At 37.8% G+C, this 12,544-nt stretch overlaps 1 protein-coding gene across 1 annotated transcript in view; it reads left to right on the top strand.

Annotated features, from left to right (window-relative positions):
• Positions 1-8,550, top strand: part of SLC17A1 (solute carrier family 17 member 1) — a 40,396-nt gene extending 31,846 nt beyond the window's left edge. Inside the window, exons 11-12 of the mRNA XM_047796369.1 lie at positions 3,515-3,651; positions 8,319-8,550. Of these exons, the coding sequence (XP_047652325.1) occupies positions 3,515-3,649 (135 nt within the window). The 3' untranslated portion in view covers positions 3,650-3,651; positions 8,319-8,550. The remainder of the gene's footprint in view (positions 1-3,514; positions 3,652-8,318) is intronic.
• The last annotated feature ends 3,994 nt before the right edge of the window (positions 8,551-12,544 follow it).

The raw sequence follows: 12,544 nt of genomic DNA, 5'->3' as shown, positions 1-12,544 counted from the left end.
TTGCATTTCTCTTATAACCAGCGATGTTGAGCATTTTTTCATGTGTTTGTTGGCCATCTGTATATCTTCTTTGGAGAAATGTCTATTCAGGTCTTTTGCCCATTTTTCCATTGATTGATTGGCTGTTTTGCTGTTGGGTTGTATAAGTTGTTTATATATTCTAGAGATTAAGCCCTTGTCGGTTGCATCATTTGAAACTATTTTCTCCCATTCTGTAGGTTGTCTTTTTGTTTTCTTTTTGGTTTCCTTTGCTGTGCAAAAGCTTTTCAGTTTGATGAGGTCCCATGGGTTTATTTTTGCTCTAATTTCTATTGCTTTGGGAGACTGACCTGAGAAAATCTTCATGATGTTGATGTCAGAGAGTGTTTTGCCTATGTTTTCTTCTAGGAGTTTGATGGTGTCCTGTCATATATTTAAGTCTTTCAGCCATTTGGAGTTTATTTTTGTGCATGGTGTGAGGGTGTGTTCTAGTTTCATTGCTTTGCATGCAGCTGTCCAGGTTTCCCAGCAATGCTTGCTGAATAGACTTTCTTTTTCCCATTTGATGTTCTTGCCTCCCTTGTCAAAGATTAATTGACCATAGGTGTCAGGGTTTATTTCTGGGTTCTCTATTCTGTTCCATTGGTCTGTCTGTCTGTTTTGATACCAGTACCACACTGTTTTGATAACTGTGGCTTTGTAGTATTTCTTGAAGTCTGGGAGAGTTATGCCTCCTGCTTGGTTTTTGTTTCTCAGGTGTTCTTTTATTTTTTAAAAATGAATCAGTTAAAGAGAGACTACAGGATTTTTCTTCAACTTTCTTTTTTAAATTGTGTATGTTAAAAAAAGGCATAAATTTACCCTCTTAACAAAGTTTAAGTGTTTTACAATATTGTATAGTTAGTATTGTTAACTATATGCACATTGTTGTATAATAGATTTTAGAACTTTGTCATCTTGCATGACTGAAGCTCATACCCATTGAACAACAACTCCTTGTTTTCCCTCCTCCTGCACCCTCTAATTTTTTTTAATATAATGATTAATATTACATTTTTTGGTATGGGTGTTACAACTTTAAGACACATAGTGTGGAACTTTCAACCCTGGAGAGAAGGGAAAACATGGAATTTTTAAAAAGGAAGCAAAAGCCCCTCATTGTGAAAGAAGGTAAGAAATGGGGTAGGTGGGTAGGAATATAGGTGGAAAATCAGAAAAACTGAAAGCACAAACAGATGCTAGAAATCCAAATATACCAGAACTCACAATAAATATAGATGGACTATACTCTGCAATTAAAGGACAAAGGTTAAGACTGGATTCAAAACAAAAGCCATTCATATGCTATTTATATATAAAATGCAAGCCTAAAATAAAGACATAGAAACATTGACAGTTGTAAAGAGAACATAAAAAATGAAGTAAACATTAACCAAAGAAAAATAGTATTAGGAAGAAAAAAAAGGGTTTTCTTTAAAACAATTAAGAATCAGCTACTTAACTGTACTGTCAGTAGCTACTGAACTATCTTATTCAAGTTTTAGCTCAGCTACTTAGAAGCTGTGTGACCTGGAAACATTACTTAATCTAAATCTCAGTGTTTCCAGCTTTAAATGTCTAAGATGACATAGAAATCTCATGAGGTTAAGGTAATTACCAAATCAGGTCATGCATGCGAGTGTTAGATGTTTATATGGTCAATGCATAATAGCTATTAGTATTTTTATTCTCTTATACTTTTAAATCAGAAATAAGTGTCTTTGCTATGTGTGCTATTGTTTAGCATTCTGAAAATGTTAGCAAACACAACTGTCAAAAAAACTAAATTACAGATAGAGACAACATAAGTGTGGAGGAAAAATATAACATCATATACAGAGAATATTATTGTCATTCTGGGGGAAAAAATCAGGTAGCATAATGTGGAAAAATCTAAAGCACAGTATTAACCAATATTGCAAAATACCTATGGGTATTTCAAAAATTGTGCCAAGTCCATATGAAGAAATCTGCACACTTACTGAGCAACATCAGTGAAATATTAGAAGGAAGAAACACATCAAGTTTCTAGGTTGGACTTCAATGTCAAATCAAAATGAATTCTATTAAAATTATCACAAACTTTATCATTATATTTCTAAGCGCATCTTATTTTTTCTCTCTCTCCAGTTCGTTTGCCTATTACCTATCAAATTTGGCATGTTTTAATTATAGAAATCACTACAAATATATTTAATGTCTAATTTGGCAGGAAGCATACTGTTTTATTTCTTCCATGTCTACTTTTAGTTATATTTTAAATGAAACTGATGATGATTTGGTCAAGTTCCAAAAAAAAAAAAATGCAATTACACTCTGTTCTCATATCTACCCCCAAGTTAATCCTAGATGATTAAAAAAATGTAAATTAAGAAAAGTTACTAAAGTAAAATAGGAGTTTAATAATTATTTAAACTTTGGGCAGAATATCCTTCAAAAGCATGGCACCAGAAACCAAAACCCAATCATGATGCATTGTACATTTAACTACATAAAGCTTAGCCTCAGCTGATGAAAAAGGAAAGGGCAAAATGGTGAAACAAATCTGTAATATAACTGAAATTTAATGTCATCTCTGAATATAGATGCAGAAAATAAATTACCTATACATAGAATCCACCAACATATTAAAATATATGTGACACCACGATTAAGCCATTTTCTATGAAAGTAAAAGTGGTTCTATTAATAAAATGTATTAATGAAACTGATCATATTATAGGCTGAAAGAGAAAATGTCACCCATTTCATAAAAAGGAAAGGGTGTCTGATAAATCTTATTCAGAAACATTGCTGTGTATGTAACACTAAGTATATTAAGTATAACACCTTATTGTACCCAAGAAACAACAAAAGTGAAAAACAACTGAAATATAAAGAAATAAGGGGAGTTTCCATGGTGGCACAGTGGTAATGAACCAGACTGGTATCCATGAAGATGGGGGTTCAATCTCTGACCTTGCTCAGTGGTTTAAGGATCCAGCATTGCCAGGAGCTGTGGTGTAGGTCTCGGACGTGGCTCAGATCTGGCATTGCTGTGGCTGGTGCATAGGCCAGGAGCCTCAGCTCCAATTCAACCCCTAGCCTGGGAACCTCTCTAAAAAGAAAAAACAAAAAAAGAAATAAGGGATGCTTTTATAAATTCTATAAGTCTAAATGCTGTATTTCTAACCAGCCAAGAACAGTCAAATATTTCCTGATATGCTAACATTGATGAGATATTTCTCAGTGAAAAACCATACACATTCTTGGCATTAGCACTGTTATATACCTATAATGAAAAATTATATGTACATTGAAATAAACCAAAACATGGACAAATAGTCGTTATCTTTGTAGCGTGAAATTTTGACATTTTTATTCCTAATGAGTGTGTTTTGCTATGTTTAAATGACCTGAGTTGAGCCTATATTAATTTTAACATTGCATTTTAAATGCTACAAAATACAACCACAAGACCAATAGTTTATAATGACTTTGCACTTTAATTTCTCAGGATTCAGAATCTTCCTGGTTTAAAATCTTCTTCCTGATGGCAGCCATTAATGTGATAAGCCAAATTCTCTACGTTATATTTGCTAAAGCAGAAGTTCAGGACTGGGCTAAAGAAAGACAAAACACCTATCTCTGAAGGTAAGAAACAATCAGATTAAGGACAGATTTTGAAACTGGGGATGCAAAAGAGAGGGGATCTGAATGAAGATGGCCCCTGAGCAAAAATCCGTGTTGTTGCTGACTTGAGACAGGAGAAAATAAGGTGTGCAGATTTGGGGGAGAAGAGGGGACTGGGTAAAGTTTGAAACTTCGACATCCTGATAGAGATGGCATGCAGCCCAGGAGATGAACTGCTCTAGAATTCTGGGGAGATACTGAGATTAGAGATATAAATTTGGGAACCTGGGCCTAACATTTAAAGGTGAGGAACAGAGGGGGAGACTTGCAAGGGAAGCTGGGAAGCTTTGCCTTTGGTGAAGTGGGAAGGACAGTTGGAGAATGCAGTGTTGCAGAAGAAAAGTGAAAAAGGTGGGGATGAGTATCTGTGGCAAATTCTATCACGGGGTCAAATTATATAAAGTCTGAGAATTTACTAATGGGTTTGGTAAGAGGCACCCTAAAGGTGATCCTGCCTAGAATGGTTTTCAAATGAATAGCAGAGACAAAGGGTCTATTAGAGTTCAAAGGAGAATTTGGTATTGTGCCTTTCTTCTCTAAACTCTGTTGGTGGTAAATAAATGGTAGGAGAAATGTTTCTTTGTAGAATCAGTTCAACTAACACACAAATAGAATATCCCTATCTTGCAAACCCCAGTGAATTAAGGGACCCAGGGTCGTGCATCAGTGGCTGTTATCACAGAGATCTTACGTTTCATTCTGTTGAAAGATCACACCACCACCAAGGTCACCTTCAAACTAAAGATATCAGCAAATACAAGCTGTGGTCAAAAGGCTCAGATTCTTTAACAAACGAATTACAAGGAAAAACAAAAGTGATGGAGGAGTCTCTAGATTAAAAGAGACTTAAAAGACACTAAATTTTTAAAAACTGGCAAAATGAAAGTCTGTAAGAATACACGCATGGGTGATACACCTACAAAGACATGCCCAGAAGATGTTACACTGTCAAGATAGTCATTATTGTTAGTCTTATTATAGTTAGATACATGTAACCATCACCACAGTTTCCTCATCCTTCCAATTCTAAGCAGTCACTCCTGTCTCCATAGAATTGCCTCTCCTGGACATTTCATGTAAATGGAGTCATGTAGTAGGTCTTTCGTGATGAGCCTCTTTTACTTAGCATACTGTTTGCAAGTGTCATTCATGGTGTACCAAGTAGTACTACTCTGCCTTTGTGGCTGAGCGATGTTCGATTGTTTGGATACATCACATTTTGTTTATTTATCTTTTGATGGATATTTGGGTTGTTTCTAATTTTTAGCCATTGTCAATAGACTGTTGTAGACCTTTGTGTCCTGTTGTGTGAAAATTTTAGTTCTTTTGGGTATGTATTTAGGAGTGTAAATTTGAAATCATATGGTAATTCTGTGTTTAACTTTTTGAATATTGTGTTTTCCATGGTGGCAGCGCCATTTTGCATTCCCACCAGCAATGCACTGAGGGTTCCAATTCTCTGCATCCTTGTGTTTGTTTTTTTCTGCTTTGTTTTTATCTTGTAACCATCCTATTGGGTTTGAAGTGGTTTTGATTTGTGTTTCTCTAATGATTAATGATGTTAAGCATCTTTTCATTGCTTATTGGTCATTTGTATATCTTCTTTGAAAAAATATTCAAGTCTTTTGTCCATTTTGGGGGCGTTATCTTTTTGTTGCTGTGTTTATATATTCTAGATTATGGAATTGTCAGATATGTGATTTGCAAACAGTCTCTCCTGTTCTGAGGTTGTATTTTTACTTTCTTGATAGAGTTCCTTGCTTCGCAAAATTTTTTAACATTTATATTTATGACAGCCACTTTATCTATTTTTCTTTTGTTGCTTGTGCTTTTGGTGTTTTATCTAAGAAACTAATACCAAGTCTTAGATTGTGAAGATTTACTCCTATGTTTTCTTCTATGAATTTTGTTGTTGTAACTCTTTTATTTTGATATTTGATCTATCTTGAGTTAATTTTTGTAAATGGTATGAGCTAAAGGTTTAAATTCATTCTTTAGAATGCAGCTATCCAGTTGTCCAAGCACAATTTGTTAAAAAGCCTATTCTTTCCCAATTAAATGATCTTGGCATACTTGTCAAAAATCAGTTGACCATAGACATATTGTTTGTTTCTGAAGCCTTAATTTTATTCCATTGGTTTATAAATTTATTCTTGGAGTTCCCATTGTGGTGCAGTGGAAACAAATCCAACTAGTATCCATGAGGATGCAGGTTCGATCCCTGGCCTTACTCAGTGGGTTTAGGACCCCATGTTGCTGTGGTGTAAGCCAGCAGCTGCAGCTCCAGTTTGACCCCTAGCCTAGAAACTTCCATATGCTGCAGGTGCAGCCCTAAAAAGCAAAAAATAAAATGAATTTACTTTTATGCTAGTATGACTCTGTCTTGATTACTATCGTTTTGTAGAAAGCTTTGAAGTGTGAGTCCTCCAACTTTGTTCTTCTTTTTCAAGACTGTTTTGGCTATTCTGGGTCACTTGCAATTCTATATTAATTTCAGACTGAGTTTGTCAACTTCCACAGAGAACAGCTGTGATTCCAGTAAAAATTGCATTGTTGAATCAAGTCAGAAGCTTTAACAATATTAAGTCCTCCAATCCATGAACATGGATTTTTTTTTTGTTCATTTACATCTTCTTTAGGGAGTTCTCTTCATGGCTCAGCGGTTAACCAACCCAACTAGTATCTGTGAGGTTGTGGGTTCAATCCCTGGCCTTGCTCAGTGGGTTAAGGATCTGGCATTGCTGTGAGCTGTGGTGTAGGTCAAAGATATGGCTTGGATCCTACGTTGCTGTGGCTGTGGTGTAGGCAGGCAGCTGTAGCCCTGATTCGAGCCCTAGCCTGGGAATCTCCATATGCCTTGGTGCAGCCCTAAAACCAAAAAACAAAACAAAACAAAAAAACTCTTCTTTAATTTCCTTCAACAATGTTTTGTACTTTTCAGAGTACAGGTCTTACTTTTTTTTTGTTAAATGTACTCCTGAGTATTTTTATTCTTTTTTGTACTACTTTAAATAAAATTAATTTAATTTTTGGATTGGTCATTGCAAGTATATAGAAACATGACATGCATATTGATTTTGTATCCTGAAATCTTGCTAGATTCATTATTAGTTCTAATAGTTTTTTTAGAGGAGTCCTTATAGTTTCTATGTGGAAAATTACGTCATCTGTGAACATAAATTTATTTCTTCTCTTCCATCCTAGATTCCTTTTATTTCTTCTTCTGGGCTAATTGCCCTGCCTAGCACCTCTAATAGAATATTGAGTAGAAGTGGCAAGAGTGGATACCCTTTTCTTGTTCCTGATCTTAGGGTGAAAACATACACTTAAAAATTCTTTCAAAGCCATTCTCCATCTCCACTCTCCTGAGGCTTTCACTTTTATGTAATCCTAATTTATTTTAGCACCATGTGATTTTTTTTTCTTATCACATCCTGAACAATATCTGTAAGATATCCTAACAGCCCCCGCCAACTTTCAAAATTTACATCTACTGTATGTCACCACCTACAGCAAATCTTCAATGTAACATTATGATACACCCTGTTACAGAATTATTCACCATAAATTTGGTCAAATATAGGCCATCCCAGAAAAGATGAAACAAGAGATACCTTTCCTTCTTCCAATGGACTGTGTGCACTTAAAGCAGTGACATTTTGGTTAGAAATGTCAACTTTTTTTCTCAGTCATGGGTGAAATACCTGTTGTTATATAGCATTTTCCCTCCTATGTATAAAATGCATTATAGTTGCTAAGTTAAAAGAATACTTATATTCACTTAACACTAGAAAGACATGTAGACTGTTATTAGGCAATGTAAGGAACTGTTCCCACTGGGAAACTCAGAAAATGTCTGTTTATATGAATGACATGTTTTAGTGTGCTTTCCTCATTGTCACCCCAGATAGGCTTAAGCACCTTAGCCACTTCCCTTTTTGGATTTTGGAGAACATTACATCAGAGGAGTAAATCTGCACACCTGCTAACCAGGTGAAGCTGGGTTCAGTCCAGGTTTCCAGATTGCTCTGTCCCAATTGCCACAAGATATGGTAGTTTGTTCTTTGAAAGGACCGGGGATGCTTCTGAGCAGGACCAAAGTGTGTGGTTGGTTCAGGATCAGAAAAAGAAGTTTTATTTTCATTTTTCTTAGTAACAAACTTGTTACAAAGAATGGGAATTTAGTCAAGTACAAAAAGTGTGCCTTGTTAATACTGAGAATACAAAGCACCCCCATTAGGGAGAACAGCAATATCAGACTACGTGAGTCCCAAACCCCATGAGTGTGCAGTTTTTATTTTCAGGATACAACATAGATATAGAGCAAATGATGGATGGTTTCATACCATGTGTGTGGATCTAGCAAAATGTTGGAATTTTTTGGACCACTTGCAGAGAGACTTTTGAGAGAAAGGAAGTACGACAAAATTGTACCAGTCTTATGTCAAGAAATGGGTCATGTGACAAATGCCCAGAATAAACTATAATTGGGATAAGAAAGAAAACTTAAAAAATATACTAAGCCACGTTATTCCTTTGAAATATTTTAAAGCTTTCTTATATCCACTGGGTACAAGGACTCACCAATGACATTTGCATGTGCTTTGCTTTTTCTCTACAAAATTTAGTGTAAAACAGAGTGCTGGGTGATTCTGGGACTAATCTCCTAATCGAAAGGAAGAGGGACCATCACATGGCAGTCACCAGCCCAGGAAGAAGCTGGAGTGGAGATTCCTAGGAGGTCAATCCCACCACCATCCCTTGCCACCACACCCACCTTCTAGGCATCTCTTTTTTTCATGTATTGTTGATAACATGTAACATGTCTGATTTTTAAATTCAGGTTTATTTACCTTCTGCTCTGCCTCATTTGCTTTATAAATGATTGTTAAATAAGCCAAAAGGCACAAGAAGACTAAATTTTATTCTCAGAATTTGTGAAAAAGCTTCTCCATAATTTTCAGCTTTCACTCCTCCATGTCCTAGGTATGTGGCCAGTGGAACAGCTGGAATTTCTGTACATTAAGGACAGCCTGTTTGGGGAGTTCCCATTGTGGCTCAGTGGTAAAAAACCTGGCTAGTATCCATGAGGATATGTGTTCGATCCTGGCCTCGCTCAGTGGATTAAGGATCCTGCATTGCTGTGAGCTGTAGTGTAGGTCATAGACAAGGCTCAGATCTGTTGTTGCTGTAGCTGTGGTGTGGGCCAGGAGCTGTGGCTGCAATTCAACCCGTCCTTGGAACTTCCATATACTGCATGTGCTGTCCTAAAAAGCGAAAAAAAAAAAAAAAAGGACAGCCTGTGTCAGGCCCAGGGAGAAGTCACTTGTTTTCAGAAGCAACGAGAAGTAACAGATTCTGAATTAAAGAAAAGGACCAGGAAAATATATGAATAAAGGAAGAGTGGTTGGCTCAGAAATAAGCAAGAGATTCTGTGCCTTGATGGCATACACCTTAACCATCACTGATGAGGCCTAGTGTTGGCTGTGATATCTCTAGAGAAATAGAATGGAGCAGACCTGGTCTCTGATTATCTTAATATCAAATAAGATAAGGAAAGGAATCCATGAGTGTAGGTGATCCTACGTTCTGTGAAACAAAGGGAATTTAAAATTGGGTCAAAATAGGGTCACTGTTTCTTCCCTAGCTGATCTCCCATACCACCCAAAGCCATTTCATTGTTGATTCATACAGTGACTAATCAAGCATTTACACACACATACGCGCACACACGAATTTACCATTTACAATGTACCAGATGTTTTTCTGTGCTAAAGATATTACAGAGTAATGTATGTCATAGTTCCTGAAACTTAGGAGTTTACAATCAGAATGCATAAAGAGAACTGTCATAAATGAAGCAGTTGAGGAACAATATGAGGTATTGGAGTTACTCTGCAGGAGGTGATCACCCTGCCTGGCCACCTGCAGGATGTCTCACCAAATCTAGTCCTCTTGTCTGACAAGAGCACTTGAGGCCTTTCTCTTAATCCCTTTCAAGTAGGAGGCAAGATAAATAAAAGTACTCAGTCAGCTTTCCCTGAACCCCTCACTAGCAGAATTGAACATGATGGCAAGCTGTCTGGTGAAAAGGCAGAAGCTGCCCTTTCTCCATCTCTCATCATCCTCCCAACTGGTAGATCATAAAATTCCTCCCATCCTTCTAGGGAGTTTTCCATTAAGCCATGTTCTTTAGCATACTCAATTTTATTCTCTTAATTGGATTCTTCTCACAGGTTTTACACATGCTCTTTCTAAACTTCTTTGATTCCATACCCTCCTGCAGATGCTCTAATGTCTCTTTCTTCCTCTCTGCAGCCAAACTTCATAGCAGTTAACTTCTTTTTCCACTTTCTGCTCACTCCTTTTCTTGCCTGATCTCTGCAAATTTGACATGATGCGTATTGACTCATTTGAGGAACACATTCTCTCTTTCCTTCCCCTTCTTACCACCATATTCTCTTGATTTTCCTTCTATCTTTCTAGGCATTTCCTTTGTTTTTTTTTTTTTTTAATTAAGACTAAACATTTCCTACCTGGCCATTAAATGTTAGCATTCCTGAAGGTTTTTTCCCAGGCTTTCTCTTCTTACACTCTCTTGTCATCCTGGGCAATCTCAACCATGCTAAGAATTTTAATGGCCACTCTGACATCTAGATGTTTCCTAAATTTATAACTGGAGCCCAGATCTTCCATATGAAATTCAGATGTATGTATCCATTTCCCTTGTCACCTTCACTTGGGTATGATCTCTTTCGAAATGGGAGGCACCCCCATCCTTCTAGTATCAAACCAAAACCTAGGAGTCACTCCAGACATCTTCCCCTCTCTCATTTAGCAAGTCTTGTCAGGTTTATCCTTTAAGTCAAATAATCTATTCATCTCTCACCATATCCCCCCCTCCTATCAGGGGCTGTCACTCTGCCCTGGACCACACGGTGAACTCCTTCCTACTTCAACCTAGTCCCTCATGTAGGGGAACCTTTGAAAAAGAGAACCTTGGTTACTTCTCTCCCCTGCCCCAATTGAAACACCTCCCACTGATTTACAGATAAAGATCAATGCACCTCCCTGGTCCCACAGTGCCCTGTGCATTCTTACTCTTATAGAAAAGGAGAAAGTTTTCCTTTCCCCTCTTAGGGTCCCTGGCTGAATCTGGAAATTAAACTGACAGACACAGATCAATAGGAGAAAAAGCATCCAAATTCTATTGAATTTTAACATGCACAAGGGAGCCCTCTCAGAGAATGAAGACCTGAAGAAGTGACCAGAGCAGGAAGGTTTTATACCTTTTAGACAAACAATACACTTGTGAAGAATTGACAAGATAAAGTGATTTGGGCAAAGGGTAGTAAATAGTGAAGAAGTGACTCAGAAGAAAAGGGTTAGTTTAACAGATTGGTGTGTACAGATTTCTTAGCCCCCAGTTCTCTGTCTCTGGTGATAATGTCTCCTTTCCTCCAGGTGCAGAGAGGGCACCTTTCACATAGGAGTTTTATGACCTGTTTCAGAAAGTAGGGCAATGGGGAGAGATCAGAGTGTACTTCCTTCTTCTACCATTAAAAAAACTTCCTTCAGCTTAAGATAGCTAATATTACAAAGTGCCATGTTTTGTCCTGAACTCCATCACTCTACCTACTACAGTTTCCTCAAAAACTGTGCTTCTCTTACTCTCTGTACTCTGGCCATAGTTGATTGCTCCCTCCTGCCACCAAAACTGCTTATTCTGTACCATATTCCTAGAACATCCTCTCCATCCAATCCTTGCATTAACTGTTGATCTTCAGATCCCAGTTGAATTGAAACTTTGTAGTAGGGGCCCTCCCTCACCCTCAGACTCACCTGTATGCCCTTATCATTCATGTGCATAGCCCGATATACCTCTCATTCCAATCATTGCACATTCACATGTGTGGTAATTTGATTAAAAGTCATCCACCATCTTGAGATGTTGAGCTCCCTGAAGCTATGTTTGGCTTTGGTCTTTGCCATGTCCCATGTTTTATGTTCATTAATATTTATTTAGTGCTTAAAGTTAGTGCTCTCTTTTATGGTCCCCAGGCTGCCCAAATGGGTTCTTAATGAAAGCAGATCCACCAAACACACTCTCCAGGCATTTGGAATGGGGGTAAGCCAGCACGGGTCTTATACCTGCATTTTGGAAGACGTGTTAGGTTAATGAGATGAATGAGCCCCACCAAAGGCAGGTAGGATGCCAATAGAGGGGCAAAGGAAAGGTGTCTGAGACAGGAATGGCAGAAGGAACAAATGTTTAATGGGGTAGGGGAGAAATTGGACAATGTTCACCAAGATACAAGAAATCTGCATGGATCTGCAAGCCAGCTTTGAGACAGAGGTCATGATGGCCAGAAAGAAGATAGTTGTGAAAGAGCTGACTCTGGAGAGTGCCCCAACACTGCAGGGTTCCACAGGAGGTCTGATTCAAAAGCTGGCATCTATAGAAAGCAAGTTGTCTGAAAGAGTTGAAGTCTCCTACTCTACCCCAATTAGTTGCAGACATGTTTCTTCCTCTTGGTACAATGGACACAGCCTTTGTTGTCCTTGCCTCCCTGGCATTTTTCACCTGGGCATCTAGTCCATGACAAACCTCAGAATAGCTCTGCATCCCTCCTCACTTAATATGAGGGTGACTTCTCCTGCTCTGTCCTCTTAGCCCAGGACTTTGGATTGTATGCACTGTGGTTTCTGTGTTTCAGGTTTTCTTTTGATGATAGCTTTCAGGATTCGTCTTATTTGGGTACAACCCCTATGATGATTCTCAATTTCTTCTCTCACGGTTCTGGCTTCCTTTGCTTTGGTAAGAAATTGTCTTCCAGCCCCTGAGGCTTTTACC

The sequence above is a fragment of the Phacochoerus africanus genome, chromosome 9 (assembly GCF_016906955.1).
Source record: "Phacochoerus africanus isolate WHEZ1 chromosome 9, ROS_Pafr_v1, whole genome shotgun sequence".
NCBI lineage: Eukaryota > Metazoa > Chordata > Mammalia > Artiodactyla > Suidae > Phacochoerus > Phacochoerus africanus.
Note: the sequence above shows the minus strand (reverse complement) of the source record. Positions and strands in the feature narration are given on the sequence as shown.